Consider the following 22,487-nt stretch of genomic DNA (forward strand, 5'->3'; position numbering starts at 1 on the left):
TACTCGGTATTCTTCTGTTCACCTGATCCAAAATACTATCAAAAACAGTAATGCTATTACAGATTTCTATGCGAATATATTGTAAAATGCATTTGATTGCTGTGATCAAAGCTGAATTTTCAGCATCATTACTCCAGTAATTTAATCGAGTGAAACTAAAACTAAAACAATCTTTAGTACATCAGGCTGTCCTAGAGCTGAATAAAGTACACGTAAAGTGTATTTTTTTCTCTCTATTGTATTTACTGTGTCTATGTCTATTGTGAATTGTGTTTTGTTTGTAGAGTGTGCAGAAAACATACTGTTATCCTATCTATCTATCTATCTATCTATCTATCTATCTATCTATCTATCTATCGCAGTCTTCAGTGTCACTTGATCCTTCAGAAATCATTCTAATGCCGATTTGCTGCTCAAGAAACTATTTTAATATCACTTTCTTTCAAGATAAGTACTGACCACAAACTTTTTAACAATAGTATATACGCACACGGAAATGAACCTGATTTTAATAGACAATAGATCAAGCACAATAAAACAAGACAAAGAAAATGAAACAAAAGAACATCACAAAATAAACAAGTAAAATACAGTTTAAGGTACCCTATTCAATTACAGAGATAATGCATTATATTGCTTCATTAATTTCAGTAATACAAAAAAAAAAAAGAAAAGAAAAAAAGACAGTTCCTTGTGAAATATGCAAGTATGTCATTATTTTTAATCTCCTTTATGAAATAATTAGTTCCTTGAAAATCAAAAGAAAAAATTGTGGTTGTTATATAGGAGTAAAACATGCAAAACCTTTGTGTGATTTCTGGTACATACAGCTAGTTTCATTACTGGATGAATCTCCCATTTTTGTACAAATATCTTGAATGAATGAATGCTTCTATGACAAATAAATTTTTTAAGTCCCTCGTTGCCACCTACTGGTGTAACGATGCAATATAATCATTATGTGGAGTTACTCGAGACTTGACTTTGATCTCTGATCTCTCATAACATAAAAATTGATGCCAGAGATTGTCTTACTACAGGGAGATGAGAGGGTCTGTATTATTACTATTGGAGAAAGTGTAACGGCTAACTTGAATCACGTGTGCCTTAAAAATAAATCACATTACAACCTTGACGTCACTGAATTTCAGTCAGAGTTGTGCGACACTCAATCACCGTTTACGGATACCATAGGAATGAATGGGAAGAGCTGTAAGCGGAGTCCTATAAAAAGTCAGCGATTTGTCTTATAAAACAGTAAAACATTGAAGATTAGCCAATAGGCTGTCGATTCATTAAATGATAAGCTGTTTCCTCTAAAAAGCTTTTTATTCAGCATATTGAAGCCTCTCCTCCATTGACATCCATTAAAGAATAAACAAACAAACAAACAAAAACCACCTCTGGTCTCCTTTCCGTTAGCATTAGCCAACGCTTCGTTAACATGTTTACTTTTATTACATATTGAAAAAACACATATTTGCCAGATATTGAAATTTGCAAAAATGACAGGAAAAGCAATTCTGTAAAGTGAGCAGTATTCCGCTGTTTGTATGATCTTATCATTTCTGTTTCATGTAGAGTAAAACAACAGATTTTTTAAAAAGTAGTTACTTTTTATTTGTTCATGTGCAAAACATTTTTAATGAGGCATGTATGTACCTGTTTGTAAGGTATTTAAAATACTAACACTACCATTTCAAAGTCTGGAATAATTAAGATTGTTTAATGGTTTTAAATTAAGTTTCTTCTGCTCACAAAGGTAGCATTTATTTGAGAAAATTACAGTAAAAACTATATTTTGAAATTTTATTACTATTTAAAATAGCTGTTGAATATATTGTAAACTGTGATTTATTACTGATCAAAGCTGAATTTTCAGCATCATTACTCCAGTCTTCAGGGTCACATGATCCTTCAGAAATCATTCTGATTTTGCTGCTCAATATCGCTTTCTTTCAAGAAAAAAATTGCTGACCCCAAACTTTTGTTTTCTACACACACACATCTCTTAGAAAGTCCTGGTTTCTGAAGATAAAAAGCTTATTGTGACAACACAGAGTGATGTTTCTTCTTATGACTCAGCAGCTGATTTGATTGGTTGAAACTCTTCCCACACGCAGTGCAGTGATATGGTTTCTCTCCGGTGTGAATCCTCTCATGCGCTTTCAGGGTTCCTGAGCGAGAGAACCTCTTGTGGCAGTGCGAACACTTGTACGGTTTCTCTCCAGTGTGAATCCTCTGGTGCAGTTTCAAGTGCGTGACTGATATAAACCCATTCCCGCACTCAAAACACACATGAGTTCTCACACCGGTGTGTATCTTCTGATGCTCTTTAAAACCATCCAGTCGTGCAAAACTCTTTCCACACAGAGAACACAAGTATGGCTTCTCCTGCATGTGAACTTGCAAGTGTCTCTTTAGTATGGATGATGAAAGAAACGTTTTACCGCATTGGTCGCAGTTAAACGGCCTGACAGCAGAGTGAGTGTGAAGATGTTCTTTAAGACTGCTAATATGCGTGAAGCTCTTTCCACATTGGACACAATTGTACGGTCTCTCTCCGGTGTGGATCCTCATGTGCTCCTTAAGGTTTTCTTTATAGGTGAAACTCTTTCCGCAGTGATCGCATGTGTGCGGCTTTTCTCCGCTGTGGATTTTGATGTGCCTCCTAATGGCTCCTGAGAGTGCAAAACCTCTTCCGCATTGAGGACACATGAACGGCTTCTCTCCGGTATGAATCCTTATGTGCCTGTTCAGGCCTGTTTTGTATGCGAAACTCTTGCCGCATTGGTCGCACGTGAACGGTTTCTCTCCGGTATGAACTCTTATGTGATCCACGAGGTTCCTTTTACACCTGAAACACTTCCCACACTGAGAGCAAGTGAAGGGTTTCTCGCCGGTGTGAATTAGCATGTGGCGCTCAAGGCCGATTTTTTGCGTGAAACTCTTTGCACATTGAGGGCAGATGAAAACTTTTTTGGCTCTTTCTCGTTTTTGGGATTTATTATTATTATCAGTCAGTGAACAACTCAATGATTTTTCTCCGGGTATGAAATTATGTTTCTCCTCAAGCAGTTCTTGACTTTCCTCTTTCACTTCCATCAGGTCTACATGAACATAGGATATTAAATCATTAAAAGAGTCACAAAACAAACGCTTTGCTCTAGATTTAGTAAATTCGCACAGCCACTATGGTTTTCTAACTTCCAAATCTGGTATTATTTGCTGGTTTAATTATGTTATTGCAAAGCTCTTTTGATTGTTCAAACTACACCTACTGAAGTCCAATGAACTGCATGCAGCTTGAATGTTCTTCAGCCTCACTGATGAAGGATCAAGAATAATCACCAACCTGTTTGTTCTTCAGCGTGTTTCATTCTGCAGGGTTCTGGATCTCTCATGTTCTCATGGTCCTTCAATAAACTCTGTCTTTGCAGATTTCATTTTTTTCCTGGTGGACTGGATGCTCATCTTCAATGTTCCAGCATTTATTGGTGAATTGTTAGAGAAACGTCACTGAAGATGTGATTGTTACCACTGCACAGTAAATCTGCCAAAAAAATAAACCAATTACAATACATTAATTTTTCCCCTAATTCTCACATTATTTATTTAATTTGTATATGATCTAAATATCTATCATAAATTCTTACACATTCTTAGATTTATCTGCACCTTAATTAATAAATGTATTAGGGAATATAGAACGAATGTATTGTTCAAACAACATTACAAACTCGTGAATTATTGTTTGGAATCAATCCCTTTACTGAATTAACTCATCTATAAAAGTGATGAAATCAGTGAAATCATTAAATGAACTGTGTGTTATCTTTACTTTCAGCTATGTCCTACTCAAAACAAAACAAGTTTCATATACGTACTTCGGGAAATTGATAGCGTAATACTGACCGTTGCGTTAACCGATCGACCGTTACTGCCGTTTTCAAACAAAGAGCGGGAAACGCTGAAAATTACCTCAACAAAATCTCTTTTGATAATCATTTGCTAGCTCTCACTATAAGACTCTTGGAATCATTGTAAATATTATTTATTTCCATTCATCACTTTTCAATTCAAACATGTACCGTTTTATTCAGTATATTGCCGCCGACATATGAAATTGATTGTGAGTATGAAACATTAAAATAAATATGCTCCATGATTTCCATATAGAAAAATAAAATCTTGGTATCCTAGACTTTTTATAATGATATAAATAATATAAACATGTCGCTGACAGCATCTTTGTTTACACTGCAATCTGACACCACTTAAAATAAGAATATCAAAATGAAACCTACATCTTCTTCACAGCTCCTCCAGCATCATCTTCTTCTACGTTTCATTGCGGGACACAAAACAGTCGAAGGTACGTTTCCGCCACCTACTGGATTACTTTTGGGAACAGCTAAGATTCTCCTCCACTCTCACCAACTTTTTGCTTTTGAATAATGCTTCATGTTAGCCGCTAGGTGTCAGCACAACATAAACAAAAATACTGGGTGACTTTTTATTTTTTTGTCAGAAAGCAGAATAAAGAGGAAAGAAACTGCAGCTAACACAAGAAGATTGTTGCAAGATCAGTTGCAAGATTATAAGAGATGCACGTGTATTATACCATAATTTAGTAATAGCCCAAACAGTCATAACCCTGCTGAAAAAAAAAAAACAAATAATAGAAACCATCACAGAAAAATTCATCAAAATTTCAGAAGACATTCTTCAAAATCAATAAATGCTTTGATAGAAAATGTTGAACAGCAGGGTTAGTGAATTAAAGTGAGTTGACATCTGGTCATGTGATTTATAATGAAGACAAACACAGTATAGACCTGGTCATAGAACGGTTTATTTACAGTATTCATATGCAATGTTGGTCACTTTCATTCCTTTTGGGATTCAGATTCCCTCATGCATTTTCCATGTGAATCAGTAGATGATTTGATCACTTATTACCAGATGGCTCTCAGTGGTGTGGCTTTTCTCGTGTGCTTTTAGGTGCGGCGACTGAGCGAAACTTTTCCCACAAAGGGAGCACTTGTACGGTTTCTCTCCAGTGTGAATCCTCTGGTGCTGCTTGAGCTGATCGGATGTAATAAAAGCCTTCCCGCATTCATAACACACATGATCCTTCACACCACTATGGACCTCCTGATGCCTTTTAAAGCAGTCCACCCGTGCAAAACTCTTTCCACACAGAGAGCACAAGAAAGGCTTCTCACCTGAATGAACTCTCAAGTGTCTCTTCAGTGCAGACGCAGTAATAAAATCCTTACCGCATTGATCACAGTTAAAAGACCTCTCTGCGGCGTGAGAGAGCTGGTGATCTTTGAGGCCGTTGATGTGTCGGAAACTCTTCCCGCATTGTTCGCAACTGTAAGGTCGCTCGCCAGTGTGGATTGTCATGTGAAACCTGAGCTTTTCCTTGCGTATGAAGCTCTTTCCACACTCTTGGCACGTGTGAGGCCTTTCTCCAGTGTGGAGTTTAACGTGCCGCTGTAGGTTTGTGTTAGTTGTGAAGCTCCTTTCACAATGCAAGCACACGTAAGGCTTTTTTCCAGTGTGGGTTATCATGTGCCTCTTGAGTCTCGTTTTACACGCCAAACGCTTTCCGCACCATTCACAAGTGAAAGGCTTCTCTCCGGTGTGGATTTTTACATGCCTGTCGAGTCTTTCTTTACATGCGAAACTCTTTGCGCACACAAAACACGCGAACGGTTTTTCTCCGGTGTGAATTCTAATATGCCGCTCGAGTCGTGATTTACCTGCAAAACACTTTCCACACTGAGGGCAGATGTAAGACTTCTTGATTTTGGCTGTTTTTTGTGAGAGAGTCAAAGGTTTTTCGTCAGTGATGGAGTGATGATGTTGCTCCTCCACCTCATTCAGGTTTTTACATTCCTCTTTCACGTCCATCAGACCTAAATGAACAGAAGTTGTTAAACTGGGAGGGGAAAATATGTGAAAACCAAAAAGCTACACACTCAAATGTGACCTTGGACCACAAAACCAGTCATAAGGGTCAGTTTTTTAAATTGAGATTTATACATCATCCGAAAACTGAATAAATAAGCTTTCCATTGATGTATGATTTGTCAGGATATGACAAGCGATACAACTGGCTGAGATACAACCATTTAAAAATCTGGAATCTGAGGGTGCAAAAAAAAATAAAGAAAATCATCTTTAAAGTTGTCCAAATGAAGTTCTTAGCAATGCATATTACTAATCAAAAATGTAAGTTTTGATACATTTATGCTAGGAGATTTACAAAATATCTTCATGGAACATGATCTTTACTTAATATCCTAATGATTTTTGGCATAAAAGAAAAATTTTGAATGTATGTATTGTTGGTGATGGCTATAAAAATACCAATGCTACTAATGACTGGTTTTGTGGTCCAGGGTCACAAATATCATATTTTACATCACCTCTACTGTTCCAAACAATTCATGTAGCATAACTGCTGTACAAGGTCATTTTGTCATGTATCTGTTTATATATTATTTGATAATGTATGTTATAACCTTAGTTTTTTTCAATGAAGAATCAAGAATAAACACCAACCTCTTTGTCTTTCAGTATCTTAGGTTTCATACTGCAGGATTCTGGATCATGTTCTCACTGTTCTCTTCAATAAACTCTTATTTTTGCATATTTCAGTCCCAAGCCCATGGATATATATGACAGGCCATATTGATCGCTGCTGCTTTTTGTTCTTAAAACACCTTTAACATCGCTTGTCGCAGACAATATTCATGTTAAGTATCAAATTAATGCCAGCTAATGTAGTTAAAAATACTGTTACTTATGAAACCGAACCCATCATTCTATGGAACACCAGTGAAGATCAGTTTATGTTCTTTTACTAACTGCTTTCACTAATTGCCAAATGAATGCCAAATGCAATTTAGTCTCACCTACTTAATTATAAGTTGAAGAATAAGCATCTTCCCAGATAGCACACGTACTTCTGCAACATGTCTGTTAAAGATCGCTCGATCTGGAAAGCATCTGCTGTGCACAACCATCTGACATACATCTTTAAGACGTCAGTTTTATCTACATTCTAAATCATAAACATCTTACAGACATCTAATAAACATCTATTTGACATCTGATAGGAAACGGCCTATAGACGTCTTGCAGATGAGCAAACACTCAAAAAAATGTGTCTTGCAGATGTAAATGCAGACATCAAACAGACGTCTCCGTGATGTACGTGTGCTATCAGGGGTTAATACATGCATCATGTCAGTATCTTCAAATCTTCTAAATAACTGCTCTACAAGGTCATTTATCTGTCCATATATTATTTGATGGAGTAACTATTTTGCGACCTTTTTCAATAAAGAATCAAGAATAAACACCAACCTCTTTGTCGTTCAGTATCTTAGGTTTCATACTGCAGGACTCTGGATCATGTTCTCTTCAATAAACTCTTATTGTTGCATATTTCAGTCCCAAGCCCATGGACAGGCCGTATAGATCGCTGCTGCTTTTTGTTCTTAGAACATTGATAACAACATCGCTATAAGTTGTCGCGGACAATATGTTCTTGTCAAGTATCAAATTAATGACCGCTAATATAGTTAACAATATTGTTCTCACCGTTACATCTAAACCGTTTTCCCGAACGGAGTGATTTAACGAATAGCTCGTTTGCGAATATCGAGGTGTTTACGTTTTGCGAACTGTCAGTTTCAGCGATATATCCGTTCCGGTTCACGCCAAAATAGAACGTAAAATATTACGCGTTCCGAATGCGTATCGTGACTATAACAAACACTAGCATCAAACAAACATAGTTACCTATTTCTGTACGACTAACAGCAGCGGCTGACCGGTCCGGAAGAACAAGCGTTCCAGATGGCCACGCCCATTCTTACGTACAATGGCTACGTTCCATTCGCTCATCTGGTCTTCAGCTCATTTATCAAATATCTAAATTGTTTCTCGTCTCAGAATTATTTCAGAGTTTCTCTAAAAGCTTTATGTTTAAGGAACAGATCTGCTCATATATGAGTGTGTGCATAAAAGTGTTCTCTGATGTTTTCATATAGCCTAATTAATATTCATACACAATCAATAAATACAAACATATTGATCGATATTGAACATCTGTGCCAGGAACAGGAAACACTGCTATAATCATATCAAAAGTTTATTGTACAATAGAATAGAGTGGATATCTAGAGTGGATTTGAACATCAAACACCTTAATGTACAGAATCAAATTTGTACAGAATTACATTTACATTTAGTCATTTAGCAGAGGCTTTTATCCAAAGCCATTTACAAATGAAGACAATAGAAGCAATCAAAACCAACAAAAGAGCACCAATATGCAAGTGCTATGACAAGTCTCGGTTAGCCTAATGCAGTAAGCTACACGTAACAAGGTGTACACATATATGCATATATATATATACACACACACACACACACACACACACATATACATTTAATAAAAAGAAAATAAGTAGATAGAACAGAAAAAGAAAAGAGAAAGCTAGTGTTAAAGGCCTTTTTTAAGAGAACAAGCAGTTAGAAAACAAATAGAGAGTGCAAGCGTTAGAGGCTTAAGTGTTTTTATTTTATTTTATTAAAACCAAAAAAAGAAAAATAGTTAAAATAGAATTAGAATAGAGAGTGCTAGAGTTAGGCTAGAAGGTCAAATAAAGATGGAAGAGATGTGTTTTTAGCTAATTCTTGAATTAAGATTCAAACTAACAAACAAAGTTCAGATTAAGTATTTGAGGATGAGGAATATAGAAAGACTTTAAAAATCAGCAATCAAACATATTTTTCAGCTCTCCTGGATCTGATGTCATGAACCAGAACCAGGGTCACAACTGCACATTTGCTGAGGGGTATGCAAGATCAGTGCTGGCGCCCCCTGTATTCTAGCCCCTAATCCCTGCAGAAAACTCTCTGCAAGCAATTAATTATTCATTTACCTCAAAGTTATCCATATATTTGTATTTATTTATTATTTTTTATTATTAAATAAGAACACTTTATGTAAAATTCGCTTTAAAGAACATTTGCATTCATTTTTACTTATAGAGACAATTCATGGAAAATTTGCCATGCTTAAGTGGAAAATGTCTGACACCTGGTAGAAAAACAAATACTATTAAAATAAATGTCATGATATTCCCACTATGACAAGTAGATGGCAGCAGAGGATCATTCATTGTCTCATTTACCATTTCCATTCCGTAATATAGCACTTTTTGCTTTTAGATTTATTGTAGGAGCCTTATATTTGTTTATTGTGCTTATTTTATTGAATTTAAGTATTGTATTTAATTTACCTTAAAATATATTTCTTTATTTAAATATGTTTTTATTTAACATTTATTTGTGTTTGAGTTTGTACTCCCTCTGTAGGTAAATGGTACCGATTCACAGCAGGTGCACTATAAGATTAATGAAGGAGTGCAGACCAATCAGATTGTGGGGAGCCAGCGGAAACAGTCATTGACCATGCTTGAAAGGAAAAAGTGAACTGTTGGACTTTATTTTCAAGTTTATTTTGCCTGTTTTGCATGTATTTTAAGACATTATAAAATCACTATTATTATAACATTTACACACACATATATATATATATATATATATATATATATATATTTATTATTTTTTAATTAATTTATTTTTGTTAAAGTTCAGCATTGTTTTGTACTGAAGTAGCAAGAGTTTTGAAAAAGGCAATTTTTGGCGAAAGGTTATTTGTTAACAATCTTCTCAGTTCCTCTCAAATGTAAATCAAACCCTAACCCGTTCACAAACATATTGTGACTTTTTTATTTTTTGAGTACACATAAATGAAGGGATATAGGCTAACGTTCATCATTTTGACCTCTTACAATGAAAAAAATAATAATAGGGTAAACTTACCTATTTCTGTTTGTTCACTTAGACATTGCTGTCCTCATTTTAATGCATTGTTTTTCTTTTCCCCCTTGTCTTTAATGTTATGCGCCCCCAAACGTTTCTCTCCTCTATTCATTTTGGTCACGTGTCTGTGACGGTAATGTGTCGAAGGTTGTACTTAGTTTATAATAAATACTTTTTTGAACTCATTAAAAACCTTTAAATAAAAATATTTAATTACATTATTTTTAACAACTAAGTTTTTGATTATTTCTAACACTTTATTAAAGAAGAAATTTTCACAGAATGATTTCAATAAAGTGGTGCCCCCCTATGTGCGGCACCCTTATGTACTGCTTATACTGCATAACCCGTTTTTGCACCACTGACAAGCACAACAACAGCAGCGGCAGCCACGCCCACCAGAGCAGTGACGACCAATCGGCTTCAGTAGAATCACAACAGTAGACAGAGTCTGAGGAATAAAAACATGAAACGTGAGTTCAGCTCAATCAGTAATATTAAATATCAGTTACAGCTGTTTTATTTATCATAGGTTTAAAGTAGATCGAATTAAATATGCTGTAGTAACATTTCAATTTCAATTTATCATTTCAATATGGCAATTTATTTTTAAAACGATGAAATCACCATCACATTCCAGATTTATTTTTAACTTTGTAAAATTGTTCAGATTGTTTATAAAATGCTGTAAATTTGACCAGTTATGCTTCCTGTTGAGATTTCTTTTACATTTCAATAGTTTTGAAAAAGAGGAATGCATAAAGCCCTTCAGCCGATCGAAACTCGAATGCGGATATTATTTTGCAATACTAAGCAGCTAATTTGTTTTCACTTTTTACAGGACTCTTGACCAAATAAGTAAATACGTGGACAGGAAATTTGACTTTAAATTATTTTATACCTGTATTCTGCAAACATTGCAATGTCAAAACAAATGGCTTAGCAATAAGAAGAATATTAATACTGAAGTAATAGCTGAGTAATTCTTCAATCTTTTAGTAAAAATGATTTAAATGTCATAAAAATTAATTGCATGCAACTCGTTGCATATTCTGAGTGTTCTGAAGGCATGGTAGGGTTTGCCGAGAAACAAATTGAAAATTTAATTATTATTAAACGAAAATCTCCAGTCATCGCATTCATGCGATTATGAAACATCAAGACAAATAAAATCATGACATGAAACACAATAGTTCTCTGAGGTGAATATCTCGGTTCTGAGATAGTGAGACAGGGTTATGCAAACTAGAAAGTGCGCAAAGAGAGCACCCTCTATAATCAGTAAATGCTGTCACTCACTTCAGTTCATTGCGATCTCACAGCATTCTGTTAATCAATGAAGCTGTCTGCGCTGCACAATGAATCTCTTATTTACGTCCTATCTACACTTTGTTATAATGAGAGGATTTACAAGCTTGCAGACCTCAGCAGTGGACAAAAACTCAGCATTTTGAGTGGCAAGTGGATTCTAACAAACACTTCTGGTCGTTGCATTCAAGAAATCAACAGATACAGTCATGGCCAAAAAATCGGCACCCTTGGAATTCTGTCAGAAAATGCATCACTTCTCTCAGAAAATTGTTCCAATTGCAAATGTTTTGGTATTTACGTTATTGTTTTTGTTTGCACTGCAACAACACACAAAAAAAAACACAGAAAAAAAGTCAAACTTGATAAAAATTTCACACAGAACTCAAAAATGGACTGGACAAAATTATTGGCACCTTGTCAAAATTGTAAGAAATATTTGCTTTTCAAGCATGTGATGCTCCTGTAATTTGTATTTAGACACACTTGTGGCAAGTAACAGGTGCGGGCAATATAGTAATCACACTTGCAACCAGTTAAAATGAAGAAAAGTTGACTCAACCTTTGTGTTGTGTGCCACACTGAGCATGGAGAAAAGAAAGAAGTGTAAAGAGTTGTCTTTTGATTTGAGAGAGAAAAAAATTGTGGAAAAACATGGACGATCTCAAGGCTACAAGTCTATCTCCAGAGATCTTAATGTTCCTGTGTCCACTGTGCGCAATATCATCAAGAGGTTTACAGCCCATGGCACTGTAGCTAACCTCCCTGGACGTGGACGGAAGAGCAAAATGAATGAAAAATTACAACCAAGATTGTTCGAACGGTGGATAAAGAACCCTGATTAACTTCCAAACAAATTTAAGCTGATCTGCAGACATAGGGTACAACAGTGTCAGCTCGCACTATCCGTCGCCATCTGAATGAAAAGGGACGCTATGGTAGAAGACCCAGGAGGACACCACTGCTGACACAAAGGCATAAAAAAGCAAGACTGGAGTTTGCCAAAACTTATGAGACAAAACCACAATCCTTCTGGGAGAACATAATGTGGATAGATGAGACAAAAGTAGAGCTTTTTAGTAAAGGACATCATGGCACTGCTTACAGAAAAAGACATGAGGCCTTCAAAGAAAAGAACACAGTCCCTACCACTAGCGTAGCCAGAAATGTTTAAGTGGGTGGGCCTACATAAAACTGGGTGGGCCAGGTGTGTATATGAAAACTGCATGTTAAATTGCCTACAAAAAAATACAGCACCAAGGTTCATTATACAGCACTTCTAAAGCATGCATTAACATTAGTAATTTGTTATGCTAATGTTCATTTCAAAATTTACTAATAGGACATTATTAAAATTTAAAAGTTGTATCTGTTAACATTTCCTGGTTAACAAAGATGAATAAACACGGTAACAAATATATTGCTAATGTTAGTTAATGCATTAACTAACGTTAACTAAAGGAAGTTTATTAAAAAGAATTACCTCAGTGTGAAACAACGGGGCTTCGCTGATGATTTCATAATCAAACGTCTCTGTCAGTTCACGCACATCGAGGACCGCAGAAATGTGCAGCTGCAAATTATGCAGTTTGTTGTGGCGACCAGGATCTAGCACAATGTTTATGTTTTTCTTTCCACAAAGGATGCATCTGTTTAGTGAATCAAACACTGTACCTATGCTAATATGATGTTTCAAACACGCTTGGTTCAGAAGTTTCCGATCTATAAATCCAGCACCCTCAGGTGGTCTGTCAGGTTTCATTTATAGACAGTCCAGATTTATTGCCAAGACTTTTACTTTTTAAAGAATTGATCTGATTTATGTTTGCTTCACTAGGCTATTTTCAAATTTAACTTCACAAACGCGCACATTTTACAATTATATCCTTACTGTACGTCGTAAACATAACATGGGTGGGACTAACAGAAACGGACGAATCATCATTTTGACAAGCATATGATGATATGCACCTATAGGAAGAGTGGAAACTAAGAAACGACCTGTAATTGGCCATGAAAACAAGCGTTTAATACTGATAATAAATAAAGTTACAGTGAAATAAGATGTTTATTAGTATCGTTTAATAAATTACATCCATTTGGAAAATTACAAACTTCTCATTGGGTGGGCCACAGATGAAAGCCCACCCAGTCCCACCCGTAGCTACGTGATTGGTCCCTACAGTCAAACATGGTGGAGGTTCAAAGATGTTTTGGGGTTGCTTTGCTGCTTCTGGCACTGGATGAAATCTGAGATCATGAAATCTAATGATTACCAAAGAATTTTGGGGCGCAACGTAGTGGCCAGTGTCAGAAAGCTGCGTCTCCACCAGAGGTCATGGGTCTTCCAGCAGGACAACGACCCGAAAAACATTTCAAAAAGCACTCAGAAATGGTTACAAACAGAGAGTTCTGAAATAGCCAGCAATGAATCCAGATCTGAATCGCAGAGAACACCTGTGGAGAGATCTCAAAACAGCAGCTGGGAGAAGGCATCCTTCATATCTGAATGACCTGGAGCCATAGGCGTAAATCCCGGGGGGGACGGGGGGGACAGGACCTCCCCCATCTGAGGGTTGTCCCCCCTAAAAATATCATTACAAGTGACTCTGTGTACTGAAAATAATATAATGGACATATCACTGTAACAAATTGCTGTAGATTCTACAGCAAAATTCTACAGAAATTTATTGTTTTAGCATTTTACAAGTTATTGCTGTAATTCGCAATGCATTATGGGTCAAAAACAATATTACAGTTGTTAACAGTATATTTCCCTGTCAACTGTAAATTGATTTACAGGTAAGAGGTGTTTTCACTGTAGTTCATACATTTTACAACAATTTACTGTGATGTGGCATTATGGGATTGCGGGCTGAATACAAGTTTGAAAACTGGTGGACTGGAGCAGGGCAAGAAGAGTTGAAGATAAAAGGCACTATTTACAACATTTTTGGTAAGTTAACTTAAATTTACGTCCATAAATATTACAATCTAATATATTACTTAATGTTGTTTAAGCGATTCATATTTTGGACAGAATTCATAACATAGGCATGTTAGATGCAATTAATTTTATCAACTTAACAGCTGTGTTTTCAGGACATTTGGTTGTAAAAGTGTTTGATTCCAATATTTATTTAGAAATATTTAGAAATAAACGTTACGCTTATTTAGTAAAGGAACGTGTCTTTAATTTTAAATTTCTTGTTTCAGGCGTTTCTTGACAGAGCCATAGAATTGCGACGGGCGCCATAACAGTGGTGAGACGAAGCTGAACTGTTACAAGGTAAAACCATCGTAAATGTTATGGACGAATTCTGCAGTTTGTTACAGTTTTATTCGCATTTGCTCTCAAGAGAGTATTTTTAGAGCATTTGCAGTTTGGCAGACAAGACAAATCCACTGAAGTGTTGGTGAGACAAAACTATACGCACGTGCAGTTAGCTTTCTTGACGAAAAACATTAGAATATAGCCTATAGCCTATATGATATTAACGTCGTTGGATGCTGTTATTTTCTCATTTATTTCACCAGTTTTGATTTCTTATCTAGAGCATGTAAAACCAGTGTTTAACAAAGGCCTGCGTCATAATTAAATTTAACGCAAAGCAATTTTTGGTTACGTCCATACTACAATCTAATGTAGGCTACTTAATGCTGTTTAAGCGATTCATATTTTGACAGAATTCATAACATAGGCATGTCAGATGCAATTAATTTCATCCATTTTCTAACAGAGACCGTTCAAGATTCAAACTACATGTGTGTAAAGCAAGAGAATCTCCTTGATTATTATCCTTTAGCGCAGTACAAGATGAATGACATACCAGTGATTATTTTTCATCACTCTTTCCCAGATTTTTAGAAACATGTCCGCATTAGGGGAGGATGTACGAGATGCTGTGTTGGCAGTCCTACCTGGGCTGCAAGAGGAGAAACTACTGTCTCTCCTGGACAAGTTGGCAAGCATAGGAGTTGAGTCCAAATCTGACCTGCAGTTAGTTAAAGAGGAGGATTTGCCTGATCACATCACGCCAATACAGTGTCGCCGCCTCCTCAATGCTTGGAATGTAGAAGGTATGTCATGGTCATCTTCCTCATCATTACTGCAAAAGTACTTGACATGAAAGATTAAAAAGAAGACCTCACTGAAAATTTATAATTTTCTCACCTGTATGCTGACTCAAACTCAACTTTTGCTTTTTTGTGAAGCATTAACAAATAAATTGATGGAGATGTGTGGTTTGTTCATACAATGTATGTCAATGTCGTCCAACACTTCCAAGTTCCATAAAGGACGTAAAGGCATCATAAAGATATGAGGGGGGTATAATTATTGTTTTCTAATGTAATATTATAATTTGAGTAAAATGCTACTTTATTCAGTATAAATCTTGACTTAACTGGTCTCATTGGCATGATTATGATTTGAAGTTTGATTACACTTCCTTGATTATGTTGGATTATGAATTATCTTTATGCTGCCATTACGTCCTTCTTGGAGCCTGAGAGTTTAGGACCTTAAAGGGATCGTTTACCCAATAATGAAAATTCTGACATCATTTACTCACACTCATGTTGTTCCAAACCTCCTGTATGAGTTTCTTTCTTCTGCTGAACACAAAAGAAGATATTTTGAATAATGTTGGTAACCAGACAGTTGGTGGTAGCCATTTACTTGCATAGTATTATTTTTTTCCTATTATGGAAGTCAATGGCTACTGTCAACTGTCTGGTTACCAACATTATTCAAAATATCATCTTTTGTGTTCAACAGAAGAGAGAAACTCATACAGGTTTGGAACAACATGAGGGTGAGTTAATGATGTCAGAATTTTCTTTGTTTTGTGAACTGTCCCTTTAAGCAATGACCCTACTGACTTGCATTGTATGAATGTAAACATCACAATTACAAAAAAAAAAAAATTCTGCGGAAGACATTAAGTGGCATTTGAGACAACATAAGGGTAAAGAATGAGATAATCATTTTTGAGTAATTTTTATTTTTGGTAACTACTTCACTGTTAATTATGTGTGGATGCTGAGCTGTATCAAGGTATTTTTTTTTTTTTTTTAGACCAAACAAGATGTGTCAAAGTAACACCTCTAGACTCCACAGAAATAGTCTTTGATACCACAATGAGGGACTTTCCATCATCAAATTCTAGTTCCTCATGCACACCAAGTGTCTCCAGCACAGACAGTTCAAGTGCAACTGTGGACTTAAGTGTATGGCCTGAAAACTTTGAAGTTCCCTGGAATAGGATGCCTTCTGGTATTAAAACAGCCATTGCGCTGGGAAAACGGCCCACAGCTAAAGATCGCAGAGAAATGATAAGAATCGTCGTGGATGAGATGAGACTGACAGAGTTAAATCCATCAAAATCCCAGTGCTTGATTGTCGCGAAAAAGATTGTTAAACAGTATTCGCAAAGCTTTGCTGATGTCCTGGTAGATGGCACAAGAATAGGGACTGGCTATGGATCTCTTTTGACTCAACTAAAAACAAGAGTGGAGCATGTTAATCGTGGCTGCTTGTTGTCAAGACGCATGACACAGAAAAAGACCTCAAATTCATCAGGAGAAGACATTGCCCCAGGACCTGCAGACCAGTATGGTTGTGTGAGATGGCAGCCTGAGTGTCCGCAAGAAGAATCTGAGGAGAGTCTCCAAGAAAAACAAAAAGAAATGAAAGACCTCTACAGTACTGAGGGGCCAGCTGGGGTAGAGAGAGGACATCTCAGTCAGTTAATGAAGGCAACATACTACCTACAACGGAAATCCATCAATGCCTGCCCATCACCATCGATTGCTGACTTGAAAAATGACTGGCCTTATCTTTTCACACCCAAAGAATTGTACAACCACTTTAAATCTCTTACAAACATAACCATTCTAGAGAAACTTGAGAAGTCTATGGAAGAAAAGGGAAAGATGATACTTCAGTTCTTCAGACAATTGCCAGCAGGGACTAATACAGATGAGATGCAACGCATACTTATGAAGTATGATGACAGTGGAGCATCCTGTTTAATCCCATGTGTGGTCCTTCTGCTTCTGTCACACTTCAAAGAAAAACATGAAGCACTCTTTCTTCAGACCGATGTAAGTCATATACAGTGCTTTTCTATTATAACATTTTGTTGTGGGGTTATATTTTGCTCTCATATACTGCATTTAATTACATTTACAATGTTTTCCTTTTATTTCCTTTTTTTCTTGTAGATGTCAGCAACAGCAGCTGATGTGGAAAAAAGTTCTACACTTCCAGACTCTCCGAGACTGATTGTCTTAGGTAATGTACATTCCAAAATTTTTAAATTACTTAATACATTTTGCCTGTTGTATTTTAGCATACATTTTTATAAAGTGTTTCTTATATTTATTATTTTTAGGTGAAATTCTCACTGCAACCCAGTGGATGCTGAGTGTTGAGGGCCAAGTGGTTATGAATCCACACCCCAATTTTATGGCTGGATTTGCTGCTTTGTTTGCGACTTACTACAACTTTAATCTGGTGTACCAGCACGAGGCATCCTGCACACTTGAATTTGTTCAAAGGTAACAGTTTACTTAAATATAAATGTGTATATGTTAAAGGATTAGTTCACCCAAAAATTTAATTTCTGTCATTAATTAACTACTGACCTTCGTTCACTTTCGGAACACAAATTAAGATATTTTTGATGAAATCCTAGAGGTTTCTGAATCACACATAGGCAGCAAAATCATTGCAACTTTCAAGGTCCAGAAAGGCAGTTAAGACATTGTTAAAATAGACCATGTGACTACAGTGGGTCAACCTTAATGTTATGAAGCCACGATAATACTTTTGTGCGCAAAACCCCCAAAATAACGACTTTATTCAACAATCTCTTCTCTTCTGTGTCAGTCTCTCACGCTGTTAATTAAGCAAGCACAGTGCAGTGCTTCCAGGCTCTCGTTAACAAGTATTCTCATCACTTCATAACATTAAGGTTGATCCACTGGAGTTACATGGACTATTTTAATTATGTCTTTACTACCTTTCTGGGCCTTGAAAGTTGTAATGACGTTGTGGTCTATGTGTGGCTCAGAAACCTCTCTGATTTCATCAAAACATCTTAATGTGTGTTCCTGAAAATTAATGAAGGTCAGTAGTTAATTAATGACAGATTAATGAGTAATTAATTACAGAAATGTCATTTTGGGTTGAACTAACCCTTTATAATACATTAGTAGTGCAGCAAATGCGTATTGTAAAGTGGTATATTTTCATTAGTCTACACATGATCCTAAAGCTTCTGCTTGTGTTTTTCTGACTGATTTTTGTGTAGATGTTTTGTTGGAATCAACCCATCCACTGGTACCAAAACAGTCAGAGAAGAGGAACAACACAGTCAATCCTCATGTGTCTACTCTTCTCAGAAGGCTAATGGACTTTGAGTGGTTAAGCATGTAAGTTGTCAAATGTATATATATAAAAAAAAACTACAGGAGGAGATGTCTATAAAATGACACATAATTCTATAATCTTGTTCAGTAAGGTCTTGTTCTCCTGCCAAAGTGTTCAACTTACACAAAATGTAAAAAGTATTTTACATTAAAACAGTTAAAATGTTTTTAGAGGGAAAGTTTAATGTTTTGTTGTACAAAAAAAATAATAATAACAAAGCAGAAATGTGAGTTTTAACAGGAGATGTGAGATAACCATAATGTCATTCGGTTGATTGTGCTTAAAGGAAAGTTCACCCAAAATGGAAATTCCGTCATCATTTACTCACCCCATTTTGTTCCAAACCTGTATGAGATTCGTTCTTCTGTAGAACACAAAAGAAGATAACGTAATCAAACAGTTGATGGTAGCCATTTACTTTCAATTGTCTGGTTACCAAAATTCTTTAAAATATAATTTTTTGTGTTCAACAGAAGAAAGAAACTCATACAGGTTTGGAACAAATTGAGGGTGAGTAAACAGAATGATGACAGAATTTTCATTTTGGATGAACTGTCCTTTAACTTTTATTGAACCCAGAATCTTGCTTTTAAGTCTTACAAGATATTTGTAGTTATTTTGTGACTGATTTTGAAAAGATTTTCTGTACTTGAAAAAGTAAAATTGCTGTTATTGCTGTTAAAATTACCAGTCTTGCAGTAATTTGCTTATTTTAATAAATATTTTTCTACAACAGCTTTGACTTTGTGTTTGTTTTTTTAAATGTTTATTTTATTGCATTTACATCAATATAATGGTAAATAATAGAGTAGTGTACTGTTAAAATTATTCTTTTCAGCTTTTTAAATGTTAAAATATTTACAGCAGCATCTTGAATTTTGGGTGTATTTACAGGATTTTATTGGCAATTTTATAGCCAGGTAAATACTGTACTTTAGTGAAATTACAAAAAATTGCTGTAAAATATATTTACAGGATTTTATTGGCAACTTTATTGCCAGGTAAATACTGTACTTAGGTGAAATTACAAAATATTGCTGTAAAATAAAATACAAGTTTAATTCAATGTTACTGTAAAAAACCCTACTAATTACTGTATTTCATAAACAACAATTAACTGTAAATTGCTTTACAGTATTATACTGTAATTAATTTTACAGCAATTACCAACATTTTTACAGGACTTTATTGGCAACTTTTTTGCCAGTAAATTCCTGTAAATTCTACAGGAAATTTTTTACAGTGTACTTAAAATAATTGTGTGAGTAGTAAAACAAAATAAACACAAAAAAGCGTCTTAAGTTCAGAAATGTTTTGATTCCCCCCTCCCTTGCCTCACAGTGGTTTGGTACAGATACACACACACACACACACACACACACACACACACACATACACATGAGTCCGGTGGGAGACAGCAAAGTTCCTCAGTAACAGTTAATTATGTGTAAGCGCTATTTTATTCTCTTTAAACATCGGGTGAAATGATTATTTCTCTTTAATACAGATGATGCTGGATCATTAATAAATTTGTCATGATAAAAAAATTATGATATCCGGTGTATTTTCTATGAGCGATTATAAGGTTAACAAGCTTAATACCGTAGCTTGTCACCCACTACAACTAACACGGCGAAGCCTGTGTTGTGAACTGATATTAGGCTAATATTGTAGACCTACCTACGTGTTGGGTTTTGCTCAATATGGTGTTAAGTGGCAGATCAGTGGGCTTAATGCGGTTGAATATCTAAAGAGACGTACTCGGTTCCAGACGAAACCTAAAATACTATGGAGGACGCAAAATAATAATAATATGACCGCGGCATGGTGAGCCATATGAACCGAACTCATATTTAAACACGGCCCATGCTATGTACACATGCTGAGTACACATATCTATCCTTACCAGTGGTGAAGCTATGGGTGGACCCGGGTGGGCCAAGGCCTACCCACTTTCAGCCGTGGTCCACCCAATGAGAAATTGGTACTTTTCCAAATGAATGATATTTATTAAACTATAATAATAATAAACGTATAGTTTCCCTATAACTTCATATATTTACTTTAAAATATATTTAACGTGAGTTTTCTTCCTATAGGTGCATAGCATACCCTTGTCAAAAATGATGATTTGTCAGTGACGATTCAGTTAGTCTCACCCACATTTATGTTTACGACATAAGAACATAGTAAAATGCGCACCCACATTTATGTTTACGACATAAGAACATAGTAAAATGCGCACGTTGAACTTGAAAATAGTGAAACAAACCTCAATCAGTCTTTAAATATATTGGATATCCCAAATGAAAATTAAGTCTTAGCACTGAATCCAGACCGCCTACAAATGAAACCAGATCACCGGGTGATGGATTTAGATTGGAAACTTATGAGTGTGTTTAAAGCATCATATTAGCAACGTGTTTAAACCGCTAAATAGATGCGTCCTTTGTAGAAAGAAACACATAAACGTTGTGCTACATACTCTTCTCCACAACAAACTGCATATTTGCAGCTGTGCACATTTCTGCGGTATTCGTTTACTCTCCTTTGAACATGAACTGACTGTCACGAATCCTGTCCCTGCACTTCCGTTCATTCACCACCAGAGGTCACTCGCTCACCACATTGTCTCTCACAGCACACATCACACTGGACTCAATTTCCCATCATCCATTGCACTGATTGCACACACAGCTGAAGGCACTGATCACACCGCTCTCACTAATCACACACTCTATTTAAACCCTGGACTTTGTTTCCCTCACTGCCGAGTATTGTATGTGTTTACCGCTCCCCTAGCTGTAGCAACTCTACAGAGCCCCTGATAGTTTTCCCCTGCCTGTTTTGGATCGTGTTTTCCCCTGCCTGTTTTGGATCGTGTTTTCCCCTGCCTGTTTTGGATCGTGTTTTCCCCTGCCTGTTTTGGATCGTGTTTTCCCCTGCCTGTTTTGGATCGTGTTTTCCCCTGCCTGTTTTGGATCGTGTTTTCCCTGCTTGTTTTGGATCGTGTTTTCCCTGCCTGTTTTGGATCGTGTTTTCCCCTGCCTGTTTTGGATCGTGTTTTCCCCTGCCTGTTTTGGATCGTGTTTTCCCTGCCTGTTTTGGATCGTGTTTTCCCCTGCTTGTTTTGGATCGTGTTTTCCCCTGCCTGGACTATTGCTTCATTTTCAGATACCTCTCTCGTCAAGCCCCTTCGGATACTGTTCGCTGTCGACCGACCTTTGCTTGCGCTAGGATTACTCTTTGTCTTGTCCCTGCCATACCTGTTTGCCATTGCTCGACCCTGCCTGTATTTATGACCATGCCTGTAAATAAAAGCTTGCACTTGGATCCGCACGTCTCGCGTCTCGTCAGCCCCGTTACACTGACAGAGACTGATTGTAAGCTCATCTGCGAAGCTCCGTCGTCTCAGACTAAGGTAATGCTTTACAATAAACTTAGGTTAGGTAATGCATTAACTAACATTAACAATGAGAAATACATTTGTTACAGTATAAATAAATTTTTAAGGTTAGTTAATAAAAATAGGCTACAACTTTTTGTTAGCTCAGGTACGAATGTTAACAGATAAATTTTAATTTTAATTATTAGAAAATCTTGAAATTAATGTTAATTAATGCTTTAGAAGTGTTAATTAACATTTGCGCTGTATTTTCTGTTGGCAATTATGCAGTTTTCTTACACGCACCTTACCCACCCAGTTTTATGTCGGCCCACCCACTTAAACATTTCTGGCCTTGCCCCTGATCCTTACAAGTACAATTTTGGCTGTATTATTTGTGTCCCCTTCAAAAATTTATCTTGAGAAATTTTATGTTTATTG

At 36.2% G+C, this 22,487-nt stretch overlaps 2 protein-coding genes and 1 pseudogene across 10 annotated transcripts; 1 reads left to right on the plus strand and 2 right to left on the minus strand.

Annotated features, from left to right (window-relative positions):
- Positions 1-104: 104 nt before the first annotated feature.
- LOC131530166 (gastrula zinc finger protein XlCGF8.2DB-like) lies at positions 105-7,918 on the minus strand. 6 transcript variants are annotated; one of them, XM_058760320.1, is made up of 4 exons: positions 7,822-7,918; positions 7,384-7,516; positions 3,356-3,553; positions 105-3,110 (listed from the first exon to the last, which is right to left on the minus strand). In XM_058760320.1, the coding sequence occupies exons 3-4, from the start codon at positions 3,402-3,404 to the stop codon at positions 2,044-2,046; spliced, it is 1,116 nt and encodes a 371-aa protein (XP_058616303.1). In that variant the 5' UTR covers positions 3,405-3,553; positions 7,384-7,516; positions 7,822-7,918; the 3' UTR covers positions 105-2,043. The 6 variants fall into 6 exon arrangements, with proteins under 6 accessions (XP_058616303.1, XP_058616302.1, XP_058616300.1 ...); XM_058760319.1 differs by lacking the exon at positions 7,384-7,516 and having other exon boundaries at positions 7,822-7,871; XM_058760317.1 differs by lacking the exons at positions 7,384-7,516; positions 7,822-7,918 and adding an exon at positions 4,308-4,703.
- LOC131530168 (gastrula zinc finger protein XlCGF8.2DB-like) lies at positions 4,836-7,919 on the minus strand. Of its 4 annotated transcripts, XM_058760325.1 has the most exons (3): positions 7,384-7,488; positions 6,577-6,748; positions 4,836-5,927 (listed from the first exon to the last, which is right to left on the minus strand). In XM_058760325.1, exon 3 carries the CDS (start codon positions 5,920-5,922, stop codon positions 4,936-4,938), a length of 987 nt encoding a protein of 328 aa, XP_058616308.1. In that variant the 5' UTR covers positions 5,923-5,927; positions 6,577-6,748; positions 7,384-7,488; the 3' UTR covers positions 4,836-4,935. The 4 variants fall into 4 exon arrangements, with proteins under 4 accessions (XP_058616308.1, XP_058616310.1, XP_058616309.1 ...); XM_058760327.1 differs by lacking the exons at positions 6,577-6,748; positions 7,384-7,488 and adding an exon at positions 7,822-7,919; XM_058760326.1 differs by lacking the exon at positions 6,577-6,748 and having other exon boundaries at positions 7,384-7,516.
- An 8,178-nt stretch (positions 7,920-16,097) lies between these two features.
- LOC131530972 (uncharacterized) lies at positions 16,098-18,667 on the plus strand (annotated as a pseudogene).
- The last annotated feature ends 3,820 nt before the right edge of the window (positions 18,668-22,487 follow it).

The sequence above is a fragment of the Onychostoma macrolepis genome, chromosome 22 (genome assembly GCF_012432095.1).
Source record: "Onychostoma macrolepis isolate SWU-2019 chromosome 22, ASM1243209v1, whole genome shotgun sequence".
In the NCBI taxonomy this organism is placed as follows: domain Eukaryota; kingdom Metazoa; phylum Chordata; class Actinopteri; order Cypriniformes; family Cyprinidae; genus Onychostoma; species Onychostoma macrolepis.

What these genes read in the sequence shown, in the direction of transcription:
- LOC131530166 (XM_058760320.1), bottom strand. Translation starts at nt 3,404, where the DNA reads ATGAGAGATCCAGAACCCTGCAGAATGAAACACGCTGAAGAACAAACA. An exon ending in ACACGCTGAAGAACAAACAG is followed by an intron (nt 3,111 to 3,355) that starts GTTGGTGATTAT and finishes ATGTTCATGTAG; the next exon opens with ACCTGATGGAAGTGAAAGAG.
- LOC131530168 (XM_058760327.1), bottom strand. Translation starts at nt 5,922, where the DNA reads ATGGACGTGAAAGAGGAATGTAAAAACCTGAATGAGGTGGAGGAGCAA.